Genomic DNA, 17530 nt, shown 5'->3' on the forward strand with positions numbered 1-17530 from the left:
AAGAAATGAGCAGGGCTAAGTGAATGCATGATTTGGGTAGGAGAGGAGGAGTCTTGAATTTCTGGCTTAGTGGGTAATGGTGTCAGCAGCTGAAACAGAACACACAAGGGGGAAGACAGCCCATTTGAGTGCTTAAGGATCATCTGGTAATCGACAGTTGGATAAAGGACTCTGAACCCCAGAGACGAGGCCAGGGCTGGATACAGTTGGGAATGGAAGCCTCTGGAGTGCATCAATTCTGAAAACTTGGGTTTTTTAAGTCAAGCTTGGGTCAAAGACCCTGGGGAACAAGTATGTCATTTAAATAAGAGGGGATTTATTATTTTTGACCAAAAGAATTCAATGTAACAAATACAGATCGGTTGTGGGAAGAGAGGTTTCCAGTTTGGGGCTTAGTAGTCGGTCAGGCTCTTTTTCTGTGCTCCCTCTGCTGTTAATGCTGCATGGTCACATCACACGTCTGTCCCATGGGTCTGGCCTGGAGTGTGACCAGGAAGGAGCAAACAGGCTGGTGTGTCACTGGTGGCTTAAGCAGAATGAATGCGCCCTGATCCTTGGATTCCAATCAGATCTTTTGGTGCTGGTTTTCTGCAGAAATAGAAGGCTGCCACCCAAAATGGAGCTGGGCCATTTATTTACTGACCATTCCCAAAGAGGGGATAAATTATGCTTCCAATTGATTAATAAGCAGGAAAGTGATGGTGATGGAATCAGGATGCTAGAGAAGCCTGGTGTCAACTGTTTGCGCTGCCACGGACACTCTGGTGGGCATCACCAGCAGCAGGGTGATTCCTGAGGCTCTGTATTCCCTCCCCCAGTGATGAAAATCTCAGCTCAGATATCACCTCCTAAAAGAGGACTTTGGGGACACCCTACCTAAAATAACACACCTGCCGTACTCCCTCACTATCCGCCTCCCTACTTTACTGTTCTTCATTGTACTTATCACTACTTCCCTGATTTTTTGTCTTAGGGGAGGTGTTTATTTTTATTGGTTTATTTTCTATCTTCCCACTAGAATGTAAACTCTATGAGAATAGACTGCCTGGCTTGCCCACTGCTGTAGCAACTGGCACATAACAACTAGCACATAACAGACACTCAATTTTTCTTTTTTTTTAAAGATTTTATTTATTTGAGAGAGAGAGAATGAGAGATAGAGAGCACATGAGAGGGGGGAGGGTCAGAGGGAGAAGCAGACTCCCTGCCGAGCAGGGAGCCCGATGCGGGACTCGATCCCGGGACTCCAGGATCCTGACCCGAGCCGAAGGCAGTCACCCAACCAACTGAGCCACCCAGGCGCCCCCAGACACTCAATTTCTTAATGAATGCATAAATAGAAATAATTTTACAACAGTGGGAGGGTACTATGCAGTCTATTTATTTTTATTTACTTATTTTTAAAAGTTTATTTATTTATTTTTGTTTTTTTTAGTAATCATTACTCCCACCATGGGGCTTGAACTCATTCATTACCCGGAGATCAAGAGTCGCCAGCTAGGCGACCCTTACATAATTTTAATACCTATGGAATAATATTGGCGTCAAAACTTCTAAACAAATGTATGTCAGAACGTTCAGGGGAGCCTGGGTGGTTCAGTCGTTAGGCGTCTGCCTTTGGCTCAGGTCATGATCCCAGGGTCCTGGAATCGAGCCCCACATCGGGCTCTCCTCTCCCACTCCCCTTGCTTGTGTTCCCTCTCACTGTCTCTCTCTGTGTCAAATAAATAAATTAAAAAAAAAGAACTTTCAGATAATAAATCAAAATAAGTTCCTTTTTGTGTCAATGATTAGTATTTAGGGAAAGACCGGAGGAACGAGGTTCCGACGCTAACCGCCTTTTGCCTCTGGCCCTGGATGGCTGGACCGCGCGCCCCGAGGGAGCAGTGCCGCCAGGAGCCGCTAGGGGCCGCTACCGCCAGCAGCGTACGGCTGCGCCGCTCTGTGCGTCCTCTGCGCCGAGCGGAGAGGAAACTGGGCCGGGGGGCACAGCGCAGTGCATCCTGGGTCGGCGTAGCCATGGCTTCTCGTGTCCTTTCCGCTTGTGTCCGACGGCTGCCCGCGGCCTTCGTGCCGCTACCCCGGGTTCCCACGCTGGCCGCGGCCCGGCCGCTCAGCACCACCCTGTGCCCCGCGGGGGCCCGGACGAGGCCTGGGGCTCCGCAGCCAGCCTCGGTGCTCGCGCAGGTGACTCGCGGTGACTTTGCTGGGGCTTGGCAGGGGTCAAGAATCGCGGTGGGGGGGAGGGGCCAGGCAGCGGGGCCACGCCAGCCGCGGCTGGGGTGACCGGGAGACATCTGGCTCTCCGCCCATCCCACTCCCTCAAGGTGCTTGGTTGACCCCTGCTGGGATCCCAGGTGACCTAGTGCTGATGAGCCGGGGCGCAGACCTTCCAGTCAAACACCCTTGGGTTCGAATGCTGGCTGCCACTTACCGAACCTTTGGGCCAGTCTCGTGACCTCGGTATTGTCGGTCTCAACGGCAGAGTTGGGGTACTATCTCTACTTCGTGGAGGTGCAGCAAGGTTTTGAGAGCACCTAGTTGGGGTGTTTGGTAAACTCTCAAATACTGGTCCCCGTTAGTCGTGGTGATAATGACAAATGTTGTGATAGCTTTCTAGGGGAAAACTGATGACAGAGTACAAAAAAGAAGCCACACGGGCCTACAACCTTCTCCAGACTAGTCTGCGCCCAGGATTTCTCCCTAATCCCTTTTGCCTGTTTATAGCCCTCCTGGAAGTAAAGATAGGAAGAAAGTAGTATCTAGCTTTTCTGTCTGATAAAACCTTTGTGAGGCAGAAATTTTGGTTAGGGCAGTGATTTTCAACCCTAGATGCACATTCAAATCACCTGAGCAGCTTAAAAGAGGGGAAAAATCTCTTGCCCAACCCTCCCCCCACCTTTACTTGTCTGAGTGAGGCCCTGGCATGGGTTTCCATTTAAGTTGCCCAGATGATTAAAGGGTTTGGCCAAGATCAAGAACTACTGCCTTAACGTAGAATAGACTCTCAAGGCCAAATTGAGAACCCCCCCAAACCTGTGAACTTAATTGTGGTTTCAGTATTTCAGTATTGACTACATTTAGAATAAAACATAAGGATGCCCAGGTCAAATTAGTCATTGTCTCTAGAGCTGGGGTGTCTGGGTGTCTGTTTTTAAAACTCACCAAGTGATTATTTTGTGTGGCTAGGGTTGAGATTTACTGACAATGCAGTGGATTAATTCATAAGGCACTAGCCCCATTGCCTGAATCAAAAGGTTAACAGTGTCACCCTGAAGTTAAAAGGGCATTATATAGAATTGCCGAGTGTTTTGTTCCTGAGACTGATTTCCACGTTAAGCTAAAATGCAAAGTGATTGTCCTTATTCATAGAGCACTGATTCTCAGACTTGATTGTTATAGATCCCTTGGGTTAAAATACAGATTCTGGGAAGGGGCCCAAGAGGCTTCATTTCCAGTGGGCTCCCAGAAGCTTCTGCTGCTGCTGGTCCTTGGACCATGCCTTGAATAGCAGGGTGCTCAGAGATGTTCCCCACTACCTCTGCTTGGTTCATGTACAGCGGAAGGACCATTGTATTTATATTTACAAAGTGGTTTTGACTAAGTGTTCCCATTTAACCACCTTACATCCTTTGCTGATTGAAGAGAGAGTAAACACCTGTTCAGTCGAAGAAACTGAGGGACAGCTATGTACTAGACCTTATTCTAGGTAAAGGGTTTAGAGATACAGTAGTAGAAAGACACTAGTTAATATCTCATTGGATGCTGCAGCCTCATGTTAAACTTGCCAGCTTATTCTCTGCTGCTGTGTTCCCGAGGCTGTTCTACACTGTCTTGGTTCATTCTTTCCCTCTACCTCTCTGCTCCTACCCTTTGGCACTTTGTCTAATCCTTAAATGTTGGTAAGTTCCAAAGATCTCTTACCACAGTCTCTTCCTTGTCTGTGTCTTCACTCTCTTGGTTTCTGCTATTGCCTGTTTCCCAGTTACCCCAAACTTCCACCTCCAGCCCTTGCTCATTTCATGGGGACTATTGCTCACTCCACCCATTCTGTTCCATTAGATTTTTTCTCCTCGGATCCATCCACTTTGCTGACTCTAGGGCATCTAGTTCTTCATTTATATTCCAACTCTTTACCCTCCCAAAAGGAGCTAAAGCAGTTCTCCTGGATATAAAAATATGAGACAGTATAAAACAGAAGGTAAGAAAAACAAGGGTAGTGGCCTAGAATGTAACCTGGAAGTCTTGTACTTGACCCAAGCGGGCCCCATATCTGAATTGTCTCAAAGCCAGAGCACAAAGAGGACTTCCGAAGAGTTCTGTGGGGCAACGGCACCCAGATGAAGGCAAAACGCATGTGCAGGGAGAGCTCAGCTGTTTTGTCTTTTTCAGGTGTCTGCAGCCCTGGGCCCTGCCTATTGAGCCTCAGAGCCTGTGCCCCACCTTAACCTTCAGTCTCCAGCAACATGAACTCATTTCTTCCCACACAGACCCACTACACTCCCATGCCTCATTTTCTTGGCCTGGCCTTCCCTCCTCGGATGTCCTTGTCCTTCCAGGGCTAACTCCAAGTTTGGTATCTCTTTATTCCTTGCCTGTCAAGGACTGAATGACAGCTCTTGTTCAGGAAGCAGCCTACAAATACGTCTGTCGTGGCTCTTGCCACATTTTTTTTTTAAGATTTTATTTATTTGAGAGGGAGAGAGCATGAGCGAGGGGAGGGGCAAAGGGAGATGGAGAAGCAGACTCCCCGCCGGCCATGAGGCTCGATCCCAGAACCCTGGGATCATGGCCCGAGCCAAAGGCAGACGCTTAACCGACTGAGCCACCCAGGCACCTCTCTTGCCATTTTTTTTTTTTTAAGATTTTATTTATTTATTTGACAGAGAGAGATACAGCGAGAGAGGGAACACAAGCAGGGGGAGTGGGAGAGGGAGAAGCAGGCTTCCCGCCGAGCAGGGAGCCCGATGCAGGGCTTGATCCCAGGACCCTGGGATCATGACCTGAGCCGAAGGCAGACGCTTAATGACTGAGCCACCCAGGCGCCCCTCTTGCCACATTTTTATTACAACTTAAATAATCTATTTGGCTTGATCTTTTCCATTAGACCATAAGCTTCTCTGAGGGTAGCGGTCATGTTTTATTTATCTTTGTAGTTCCAACCCACAGCACAGTGCTCGGCACAGGAGGTAGGGCTCGTAGGCTGCTGAGACAGTCCTGTGTATGAAGACAAGACATAGCCACACGTGAGGACAGGTGTGAGCACAGCACAGAGGAGGGACATAACCAGCGCCCCCGGTGAGCACGGTCTCAAAGGGCAGGGTATGACAGCATGTGCAGAGGCCAGGAGAGCCCGGCACTCCTATGGTTGACCCTCAGGGTGCCTGTGGAATGGAGGGACCCGAGTTGAGGTAAAGAGGTAGGCATGTTGTGCAGGGTGCTGAGGAATGTGGATGTTCTGTTTAGGTGGCAGGGAATGAACATGAAACAAGGTTGGTTGAATAAGTGAGATCTTTCCTCCTAATCAGCCTGGCTGGGTGGCCTAGTAAACATGGATGGTGAGACAGTGGGAAGAGTGGGGGTAGGCTCTCAGGTGTCTGGCCAGAGCGCCAGGTGGCTGACAAGGAATAGAGGTCTACAAGCAGGCGTTTTGGAAGACAGTTAAGGAATTTATTTCCAAACTGACATCGAGATGTTGGCTACCAGGGTGGAGCTGTCCAGGGCAGCTGGTAGAGCTGGCCTTTAAAGCTGCCTCCTGGGAGCGCCTGGGTGGCTCAGTTGGTTAAGCTTCGGCTCAGGTCATGATCCGGGGGCCCTGGGATCAAGCTCCGCATAGAGCCCCGCTCTGCAGGGAGCCCGCTTCTCTCTCTCCTTGCCCCCGGCTCATGCTCTCTCTCGCTCGCTCTCAAATAAATAAAACCTTAAAAAAAAAAAAAAAAAGCTGCCTCCTGAGCTTTAAATTGAGGTTCCTCACTTTCCCCTAGTCAGAGATGTACCTGAGTGGAGACAGATGCATTTCGATGGAGGAACCAGGTTATTGGTTTCTACTAGTCTAGTGGGTAGTCACTCTTTTCCTGCACACAGTGCCTTCTCTGATGGCTGTGGGAAGTGACTTGTGTCACATAGAATTGTTAAGTGTAGATCTTGGGGAAAAACACCACCAGAAACATTGCTGACTGTCGGGGACACTGCTGAGCTGCTTGCCTGTTCTGTGCCTCCTCTTTTTTTTTTAACAGCTGAGATCCAGCAGGAAGGAGGCAGTAAGGCCCTCCCCAGGGGCCAAGCTGGGAAGGCCTGAGGCGGGATACCTTTTTCTGTCTCCTGTTTCCTGTCTGTAAAATGGGACTGATGTCAGAACTAAAGGAGGTGATGGTTTGTAAAGTGCCCAGTGCAGCGCCACAGTCTGACTGATGGTAAGAAGTGCGTAGAGAGGCCAGGAGGAGAGGCTTGAGAGGGAAGGAGTAGGATCAAGTACTTTGGGGCCACGCTACCGCCAGAGTCTCGACCCCGATCCTCCTGGACAGCCCTTGGCAGCACTCACTGTGGACGTGCCTGGCAGTGTTCAGAGCCCTTCACATTCCCTCAGTGATGCCTCACAGCGGTGCTGTGAGCTTTGTACTGTTGCTTAGCCCCAGTTTACAAATAAGGAAACTGTGACATTGGAGGGTTAAGTAACTTGCCCAAGGCCACACAGCTAATATGGCTAGTGCCAAGGTACAGATGTGGGCGGTCTTATTCCAGAGTCTGAGCTGTCACCACTAGACCTGCCTGCCCTGTGCTGAGCCCACTGTAGCCCCCCACTTCGGACTGGCCTGTGCTCTCCAGGTGGAGACCTCTTTAATTTCTCCATGTCATGCCCACTGGCCCAAGTTTGGGCACCTGCTGGTGTGGCTGGGGACTGTGCTGACCCCTAGTGGGCCGCTTGGGTAGTTGTGTACTGTTTGCCATCCCCAGCCTCATCCTTCCTCGTGGGCTCTGCAGCGAAGGTCCGGTTTTCTCTTTCTCCTCAGCAGCAGTACCCCCTCATACCACTTCTTGATGTGCACACAGACAAGGCCTCTGTTAGATCCTTCCCGCTCAAACTTCTTTCCTGTCATCACCACTTAACTCATTGTTCCTCCCTCTGTCTCTTTCCCTTCTGCTGTTTCATTTTATTTGTGGCTCGGAGACTTCGAGCAATTGTGGATAAGTAGGCCTGGAGATGTTCCCATAGCGGCGGTCTCCTTAACCCACGCTGCAGTCGGAAAGGAAAGAACGCTGTATACAAAGAGACAAAAAAGAACCAGTACTCTTCAACTCCGAAAGCACTGAGAAATCCTTTAGAATATCCAGAAAGCTCTTCATCTAATCTCTTTATAGCTTGCTGATTAAACCTGATTTCAGTACCTGATTTTTTTTTTTTTTTGAAGATAAATATTTCTTAAACAGAGGTGTATACAGGTTTGGTTCATTAGGCAGTGTTTTTTATTATGATTTTCATAGACCTTTGTCAGTCCCAAGGGACCTGAGCCCCAACATGCAAACCCACTTTCTAAAGGGAAATGCTGTAAGAACTCCAAATTAACTTACTTAAGAACTCCAGACTTGACATCACCTTTAGAAGGTAAACAAACCAGTTCGGATTAGGGACTTCCGCAGTGAGCATAAATGTCAGACAGCTGTTCTGTTTCCTCTTGTTCTGTATTGTGCCTTCCGTGGCATTAAGCCTGCTGAGCTCTAAGCTGGAGTTCCTTCCATATTTGGTGAAAGAATCCAGCCAACACCCTAATACCTAGTTGATTATCAAGTAGGCTAGTATCACAGACATTTGAGATATTACTCCCATCATGGCAAAACTCAGAAAGGCTCATGATTTTGCTGGTGGCAGTAAGACAAGCCTCCCCCGAAGGAAAACAGATTGGACTATGAGGTCTGTAGGGCTCCCTCGTGTGGGGGTTGGTAGCTTGCTCATTTGTCCTGACTGAGGTCAGGGGCCATATTGGACCTTCCTGTGTGCGCTCCTCCAGGGAGCTGCCTCTTTGTTTACCATGACAGCTCTTTCCGGGTGTGCCATCTTGACTCAGGTGTGTCGATTAAAGGTGACAGTGGCTAGGCACTGCAGAAGGTGCCACAAGAAGACACTCATCTGCAGACCCTGCATGATTTTAGCAGCAGCCTGTCTCCCAGAGCCAGACGAGTGGCCAGAGCTGGAGTGCTGAATGCAGGAGCCAGGGGGGGGGGGATCGGTCCTGGCTCTGAGGGGATGGGAGGCCCATTTTTTATGCTGCTGGACTGCTAGGGCTTCTGAAAATAACCCAGTGTTGTGACTCTCGGTGGCCTAATGGCTACAGTTAGAATCAAAGGAGGTCGTTCTTGGGAAGCGCTAAAAGCTCTGAAAGGTATCTGTGAGTGAGTGCATTCGTCTTCGGTTCAACAACTCTCCCTGCCCTTATTCTAGGTTCCCGTTACACAGTTGTGCCGCCAGTACAGTGATGCACCCCCTCTGACGTTAGAGGGGATCAAGGACCGTGTTCTTTATGTCTTGAAACTTTATGACAAGATTGACCCAGAAAAGGTAATTGATGTGGCTTAATGTTTTTTCTTTAAATGAGTATTTAATCAGTACAGAATTCAGAGGGTCCAAAAGGATATTGAGTAAAAAGTCTCCCTGGCTCCCAGCCACCGGTTCCCCTTCTGGGAGGCAGCCAGTGGAATCAGCTTCTTGTGTATCTTTCCAGAGATACTCAATACATATGCAAGGAAGTGTATTCACATATGTATGTTTATGTATATTTTATGTACTAGGTGACCTTTATATCCTATCCTTTTATTTTTAAAGATTTATTTGAGAGAGAGCGCGTGTGCACAAGCGGGGTGGGGGGATGGGGAGGGAGAAGGAGAAGCCAACTCCAGGGAGGATCGTGGGATCATGACCTGAGCCTAAGGCAGATGCTTAACTGACTGAGCCACCGAGGCGCCCCACTCTCCTTTTTAAAAACACACATAAGTGATCGAATACTGCAAACACTGTTCTGCACCTTGCTTTTTTAACTTAACCACTGGCATTTTTCTCATAGAGGTGCATAAACAAATTCCTTCTGTAATAATTGAATCTGCTGTGTAGGTAGGATAGTGGGGTTTTTATTATTGAGGTCTAATTGACATATAACATTAGTTTTAGGTGTACAACATAATGATATTTGTATAATATTGTGAATTGGGAAAAAAAGGGGGTGCACCTGGGTGTCTCAGTCAGTTAAGTGTCCGATTCTTGATTTCAGCTCAGGTTATGATCTCAGGGTTGTGAGATCGAGCCCCGTGTCCGGCTCTGCACTAGGCATGGAGCCTGATAGGATTCTCTCCCCCCACGCCCCCAAAAATTGTGAATTGATCACGGTAAGTCTGGTTAACATCCGTCACCACACATCATTATAGAAACTTTTTTCTTATGATGAAGATTTTTAAGATTACTGTCCTAGCAGCTTCCAGATATGCAGTGTAGCGTTAGTATGGTCACCACGTTGTACATTCTGTCCCCAAGATAGTTTTCCCAAGCAGTGATCAAAAATCTTAATAAAATATATAAAGTGAAATCCATCGTTAGCTTTGTGTATATTGTTAATCCTTTCAAAACAAGCTTGAATAAGTTAACATATAAAGCACACTAAGTATATGCTGGCACAGGTTAAACATAAAATGCTGGTTATCACTCTTCTTATTTAAAATACGGTCTCTTTATATTAAGCATCTTCTTTGTAATGCTTAAGTGACATTGTACCTGTTATCTTGAGAAGCAAATACTGTCACAGACTGAGTTTTGTGTCTGGTGTTCCTTTCTTGCAGCTCTCGGTAAATTCCCACTTTATGAAAGACCTGGGCTTAGACAGTTTGGACCAAGTGGAAATTATCATGGCCATGGAGGACGAATTTGGTAATAGGCTAAGTCTGGGGTCTGCACAGTGTGATTCATGATTTAGGTGGAAGAAATGCTGGGGGTCACAACTGGAGTTTGAATCAAATATAGAAATAGAAACAGCACACCCCCACCACGTGCTTACTGTCAGATGAAGTCAATACTAGGGATGGTGCATTCACTTAGAACACACTTGGCATGGGGCCAGCAGAGGGCCCAGTGTGGTGCCGAGGGCTGAGTGACCAGAAGCAGCCTGGGGGAGGATGGGATTTGGATGGTCTAGGTGGGGCTCCAAGGTGAAGGCAGAACCTCACCAATGGAGAAGCTGAGCACACCTGAGCACCCTGAATGGCCATGCCCAGAGAAGTAACTGGGTGTGCCCGGGACACACACACACACACACACCTGGTTTTCTGCTGTGCCCGGGACACACACACCTGGTTTTCTGCTGTGCCCGGGACACACACACACACACACACACACACACACACACACACACACCCGGGACACACACACACACACACACACACACACACACACACACACACACACACACACACACCTGGTTTTCTGCTGTGCCCGGGACACACACACACACACACACACACACACACACACACCACACACACACACACACCTGGTTTTCTGCTGTGCCCGGGACACACACACACACACACACACACACACCTGGTTTTCTGCTGTGCCCGGGACACACACACACACACCTGGTTTTCTGCCGTGCCTCCCATGCACACTCCCAGGTTATGCTTGTTTCTCAGACACTTGTGCACAGGAGACCTTTTAAGGGTCCATGGCTCAGTTTTTGGGTAAGTTTCCTGAATGAAAGCCAAGGGGCTTCTGTGCTATCCTACAGAGCAGAACATCGTTAAAATTCCTCACAGATTATGCTCACTAGAGGGATGGTATCAGTTAGGGGTAGGATGGGAACAGGATGGGTTCATGAAAATGTCTTGGAATTAGATGATGGTGATGGTTGCACAACTTGTGAATACACCAAAAACCACTGAATTTTATACTTTAAATGGGTGAATTTTCTATCCTATGAATTACAGCTTTTAAAAAAAGAACCAGCTGTTATACCAATATGATATAACTGTTGAACATAACTGGCCCATAACTTAAATGGGATTCAGGGTTGCTGGAAAATTTTGATGTATGTACGTGTGGGTGGTAAGGAAGCTTGAGATGCATTTAATTTTAAAGGATTTGTTTTTCTACACTCATGCATTATACATTTTACTTTTAGGGTTTGAAATTCCTGATACAGATGCGGAGAAGTTAATGTGTCCACAAGAAATTGTAGATTACATTGCAGATAAGAAGGATGTATATGAGTAAATCAGGTAAATAATTTAACTTACAGAATGATGTCCTCCCATAGAATTAACCTCTCTGTAGTTCTTCAATAAAGTAAAACTCGGGAAGAAATGGAAACATTGGAAATGCTTGACAGATTTTCACTGGTTATAAAACATAGGTCTTCTCTGGTTATCTGTCACTCAGAGGGGCTGGCCTTAGTGATCATCTTTATCCTTGAGACGGGCCGTGAACAATTCATTCTTGGACAGGACTTCCTTGATTGTCAGCCCTCCTCATAAAAGCAGTCTTGTACAAAACACTGAGCAGGCTAACCCAGAAGCGGAGACCTCACCGCCCTCGGTTTCAGACCCAAAGTCAGCCCAGCCCGTTATTCTGGAAGCTGAGATGGCCTGACTCTTAATCAGGCAGGAGAGGCCTCCTGGTTAAGAGGCTGGACTCTGGAGTCAGACAGCAGACTTTATTTTCCACTCTGTCCGGATCTGTAAGTCTGGTGACCTTGGGCAGACTGCCTAGCCTCTATGCCTCTTTCCTCAAATGTAAAATGGGGATAATGACAGGGCCTCCCCGAGGTTTTCCTGAAGGTAAAATTCAGTAGTGTATGCAAATTATTTAACAGCACATGGTAAAGAAGTCTGTACGTAGACATTAGCTATTGTTTTTCAGGCTCTAGTATGATCAAGGAGTTGATTTTTTTTTTTTAATAAACATTGTATTAAGTGTAACTTTGATTACCCTGGATTGAGCACCTCAAGTCATTGAAAGTCAGTGCACCAAAAAGAAACACTGACCTAACTTTGTCTTTGCCAGACCCCCTTTTTTCACTGAGAGAAGAGTCAGAAGATGCTGGCGAGTGTCTGGAAGTGAGAACGCGTTTTGGCATTACTGCTGCCTTTGACAGAGTAATTCTGTTTAGACTTGTATTTAAACTGTCTGTTTTTTCCTTTGGAAAATAAATCTGTAAAGCAACATTGTTCTCAGTCTCCACTTTTTCAGTGCCTGTAAAGTGCTTGTTTATATTGACTTTACTTAATATTTTATTTTTTTAAGTAGGCTCCTGCTGGGTGTGGAGCCCAGTGCAGGACTTGAACTCATGATCCTAAGATCAAGACCTGAGCCAAGATCAAGAGTCAGATGCTTAACTGACTGAGCCACCCAGGCACCCCGAGTCTTAACTTTGCTTAATATTTTTAAAAATTTGTCTGGTTAGTCATTGGTATTCATGCATATAAAAAATGACTTTTCTAGCAGTGTATCTGAAATAAGTTTCTCTTCCATTGCCTTCAGTGTAAGGAATGAGTATTAGTGAAAAAAGGACTTTTTGCCTGAAAAATGTTTTTTGCCTTAAGTTTATCAGATGTATTCGCAGACACCAGCATATATGACTGATTTTTCCTCCCTGTCCTATGGCTCTCTTTCCAAATTAATAGAATTTAGTACTTTTGGAGGATAGAAAGCTCTCTCTGCTCCTGGAAGGTCAGTTTGACACAGATCCCTTTGTCCTACATCATAAGTAGCAGTGCTGCTTCTTTTATTCTTAGCACTGTGTGAGGTCCTGTGTCAGGGCGGAAGCAGGCAGTTACCTGCTCCTGATGAGACTTCGTTTGAGACCTGTCAAATAATTGCTCTACTTTTACCGAAACTTATGGTTTGTAGGAGGAGGGAGTCCAGGGCTTATGGTGCATAGGAAGTAGTGACAGAAGCGCAGGGACTGTGAGGGGCCCTCAGCTGGCCGAGACTCCCGGGGCTGCGGGCTGAGGCAGTGGAAGGGCTTGACTGCTTCCGCCGGGCCTGGGGTCCCTCCCGCGGCCGCCCGACGCTGCCAGTTCCTGCTGTGTCGCTCCAGGCACAGGAGACAGACATGCCTCCTTTTCCAGCAACAGGAAGCACCTTATATAGATGTTTTAATACTTTACAAGTTCTTGGAAGATGCCAGATTGGCACGTAAGGAGCACCCTTACTCTTGGACAGCAGCATCTAATCTGCAAATAGCCTGAGTGCCTCCTGGGTGCTGGAGAGCCACAAGCAGACAAAAACAGGCCGCGGTGGCTCCTTACATGGGGATGGACCACAGTTTAACATCTGCGGTCAACTGGTCTTCTGGTTCTACAACCCCTTGGCAGCTGCACATTTTGCCAAAAAACGCCCCCATGGTGGTTTCTGCTGAAGGTCCCGCAGCTCAGCGGTGCTGGCACTGAACTGACCACTTGACTGCTGTGTTAACCACACACCTGCGGAGGGACCCATTCACATCCTGCAGCTGTGGGAAGTCTCAAAGGAGCCAGAGTAAGGGGAAAAAGTCACTGAGTACACACAGATAACTGGCTGGTGATGCTACTTTAGGACCTGGATGTTAAGCAACTGCAAAGACCTTTCTACTCTAAGAACTTGCTGGAAAAATCTTTTGACAGACTCGTGTGCCACCATAGGTAGGCCGTGAACTGGCCCAATGTAGTATTTCAAAGGGTGTGTGAATTAAAACAGTGAATGAGATTGTGTGCTTTTATTTTTTGGTATGATTTTATTTGAGAGCGAGCACAAATGGGGGAGGGGGAGAGGGAGAAGCAGACTCTGCACTGAGCGCAGAACCCAACACAGGACTCGATCCCAGGACCCCGGGATCATGACCTGAGCCGAAGGCAGATGCTTAACTGGCTGAGCCACCCAGGCGCTCCTGTGCATTTGGTTTAATGGCCTCCTACAAGTGCCTTTGAGGATCTGTGGTAGGCCGTTTCCTTGGCGCCACGGTGGCTATGAGGCCAGTCGTGACTGGCTTCCTGTCCCGTCTCCAGTTCTGCCACATCACTCTTGGCTCTTCTGTGTCCCCTCAACGGCAAGCGCACTCATTCACTCCATGAAACCATTCCACGCCCACCATGGACCGGGCACACCACCAGGCAGGGCCTGAGCACACGTCTCCGCTCTCTGAGAGCTCACCGTGTGTAAGGGAGACTTAAAATCTGGGTGATGCATCCTACTCAGCTTCAGCAGGAATGCAACAAGCACCGCTGCTCCCCATCTGATGGGCCGAGACGGACGTCACCTCTGGGTTTGGCTGGAATCATTTAACCTGAATCTGATCATGAGCAAATGAATCCAGAAGGTGGGACTTTAAACATCTGTGCCATGGGGAAAGAAGGAGAGGGCAACTATTCTAAATTAACACGGACCAGAGATATGTCAACCTCATGCTATGTGAAAGGACTGGGGAAACGAATGTTTTGAGAACTGGACTGTATGTAGGTGATACAAGTTGAACTTCTCAGGTCTAATAACAGCATTATGGAGCAGACCTTATTCTCGGGATAGAGACATCTTGACGTTTTGGGTAAAGCACCAAGACGTCTCCAGCTAACTTTCAGATGGTTCAGCAAAAGAGAAAACAGTGAAAACAGCACAATGTTAACAACTGGCAGCCAGGTGACAGCATGTGTGTGCATATGCCCGTTCACTGAACTAGTCAGTCCACCTTTTGGTTTGAAAGCTGTCAGACTAAAAAGGGATAAACTTCATGGTACATGTAACAAAGAGTATACTGATGGCATATAGGTGGATAGCCAACCATATGAGATTGGCTAAACAATTTTACACAGTGACATGGAAAGATGAGTGTTTTAAATAAAAACATAAATAGCATGATCCCATTTCTATAAAACACCAAAATGTTAGTGATGAATACCATGATATGGTAAATACACTGGCTTATTTTTGTTAATCCGTACTCTTAAAATAAGTAACGGGGTGCCTGGGTGGCTTAGTTGGTTAAGCAGCTGACCTGTGATTTTGGCTCAGGTCATGATCTCAGGGTCCTGGATCAAACCCCAGGTGGGGTTCTATGCTCAGCAGGGAGTATGCTTGACGTTCTCTCTCTCCTTCTCCCTCTGCCCTTCCCCACTGAACTCTCTAAAATAAATAAATCTTCAGAAAAAATTATACAGGGGCATCTGGGTGGCTCAGCCGGTTAAGTGTCTGCCTTTGGCTCAGGTCATGATCCCGGGGTCCTGGATCGAGCCCCGCGTCGGGTCCCTGCTCAGCGGGAAGCCTGCTTCTCCCTCTCCTGCTCCCCCTTGCTTGTGGGCACATGCTCTTGGCACACGCTCTAATAAAATCTTTAAACAAATTTTTAATTAAAAAAAAATAAAAGTACGTGAAAACCATGCAGAGGTGCTGATGTGTGGGAGAGCCACTGGCAGGCAGTGAGGCCTGAGCAGAGTTCCTAAGGTTCTGTAGGAGCTACCCAGGCAGGCAGGAGAGCAGTGTACACCAAGACAGGAGGTGGGTCGTCTGTTCGCTCAGTCTGGGCACTGCTACAGCATGAACTCATGGGCAGAGCTGCCTGTGACTCCCTACTGTGGCTGGGATCAGGTCACAAAGGAGGGCTTCAGTCTGATTAAAGAACGTGTCGGCAGCAGGTGCTGACAGGATCTTCTAAAGGGGAGACACAGTCAGATATACTTGGCCTCAGACACTGGTAGCTATGCAAAGAGTGGGCTGAGGGCATGGAAGAGCCCATGACAAAAACGCAGATTTTGGGGTTGGGATGACAAGGGATGGACTGGAAAGATATTCTGGGAATAAAAATGGCAGCACTTGGTCAGATGAAAAACGCAGCAAGCCTAGGATCTCAAGTGTCTGGCTTGGGTGCTGCCTGAGTAGCTGTCTGAAATAGGTAACGGAGGAGGATCAGACTGAAGGGCGACAGAATTTCAGGTGGGGACTGTGTGGGATTTGTTTGCGGGATACCCAAGCAAATGACGGATAACCAGCAAGAGCTTAAGAAAAACTCCAGACTGGAGCCACGGGGCTGGAGTCCCGAGTGTTCGCCAGGCGCTTCCCCGGGGCTGGTTCCCTCCAGCTGCAAAGTCCCCATTGAGTTAGGCTCTCAGCTTTAAGGGCTTGAAGTGAGAATGACTGACCCTCAGTTCCTGGGACGGATCCTTACATGTGCGAATTTTACCTCCTTCAAGGATGGATCAGAGCTGAGAACTGAGAGGATTACCTACCCCTTAAAATTTCTTTAGCAAGTACACGTATTACTGTTTCCATTTTTAACATGGCAGCCAATTAATAAACAAATGTCAGGATTCAAAGTTTAAAAATAGGACTTACAAACACAAGGTAGTGCCCTTAACACACCTATAGCTAAACCAGGGAAAGAAGAAATCCACAAAGGAAAAAGTAGCCGAGTTCCCTCCTTGGTTCTCAACCATAAGGTGCTATCTAGGGCACAGACTAGTTACACGTGAAGCCGAAACCGGGTTTTGAATGGCCTCTGGCGGGCACACAACCCAGCCACATAGCTTCTCTGCACCCATTTCCTTTAATAGGTAGAGCGGGGGTGACCAGGGATGTGGCAAAGGGCTAGCGACAACGCATGTGCATCATCTGACCCAGCGCCTGGCACATGGTTAAGACTCGATGAAGGAGCTGATGTCACAGGACCTGAAGGCAGTGTGTACAAGTCCCTTACCAAGTAGCACTGGCTTGGCATCTGGCAAGAGGTCAAAAGCCTGCTAGGTGGTCTGCCAAAGCTGCTCTGTTTTCTAGTTTGGAGTGTTTGAAAGCCCCAGACTCAACAATGAATGGAGGTCAATTAGGACATGCTTTAGATGCTAAGGTTACCATGTTTGTGTGTTTGCAGAGGGCAGGGGCAACAAGCCAATTAAGAGCTCTAGGTGGCAAAGCAGAGTTGGGAGTTAGCGGGTCAGGCGCCTGACAACCTGACTTGAGCGCCTGCACTGGGCTAGGTCTGAGACTCTGGATTTTCCGGCTACACGAGCCATATCACTTTGCCTACGTCATGTGAATCAAGATTGTCACCAAAAACCAAGAGTTCGGAGTCCTAGAGCCCTGGAGTCGGTAAGTCCTAGACTTAGATGTGGGAGGGAAGCCAGAGTGATCAGCAGATGAGAGGATTCTGCCCCATGAGGTGCTAGTTCCCTGACTATGCCTCCTCTAGAACCACGGCTCTGACCAACCGTGACAAACTCATGACATAAAGAAGAGCAAGACTCAGGACAGAAGGGAAGAACAGATCTAGGGGTCACCATGTAAATTAAGATGAAAGAAATATATGGGGGAAATTACTTTCAGGTGAGAGAGAAAAACCAAGATTAGCAACAAAAAAGCTAAAACAGTATTGAAAAAAACACAAGATTGGGATAAAGATTTAAAAACAGGGGCGCCTGGGTGGCTCAGCTGGTTAGGCGCCCAACTTGATTTTGGCTCAGGTCATGATCTCAGGGTTCTAGGATCAAGCCCCATATTGGGCTCCACACTCAGCAGGGAGTCTGCTTAAGA

The 17530-nt window shown here is 47.7% G+C and overlaps 1 protein-coding gene across 1 annotated transcript; it reads left to right on the plus strand.

Annotated features, from left to right (window-relative positions):
* Nucleotides 1-1978: 1978 nt before the first annotated feature.
* On the plus strand, nucleotides 1979-12201 carry NDUFAB1 (NADH:ubiquinone oxidoreductase subunit AB1). Its single transcript, XM_027611645.2, has 5 exons — nucleotides 1979-2187; nucleotides 8438-8554; nucleotides 9823-9910; nucleotides 11160-11256; nucleotides 12041-12201. The coding sequence occupies exons 1-4, from the start codon at nucleotides 2020-2022 to the stop codon at nucleotides 11249-11251; spliced, it is 465 nt and encodes a 154-aa protein (XP_027467446.1). The 5' UTR covers nucleotides 1979-2019; the 3' UTR covers nucleotides 11252-11256; nucleotides 12041-12201.
* Nucleotides 12202-17530: the final 5329 nt, after the last annotated feature.

Source organism: Zalophus californianus, chromosome 10 (genome assembly GCF_009762305.2).
Source record: "Zalophus californianus isolate mZalCal1 chromosome 10, mZalCal1.pri.v2, whole genome shotgun sequence".
Classification (NCBI taxonomy): Eukaryota; Metazoa; Chordata; class Mammalia; order Carnivora; family Otariidae; genus Zalophus; species Zalophus californianus.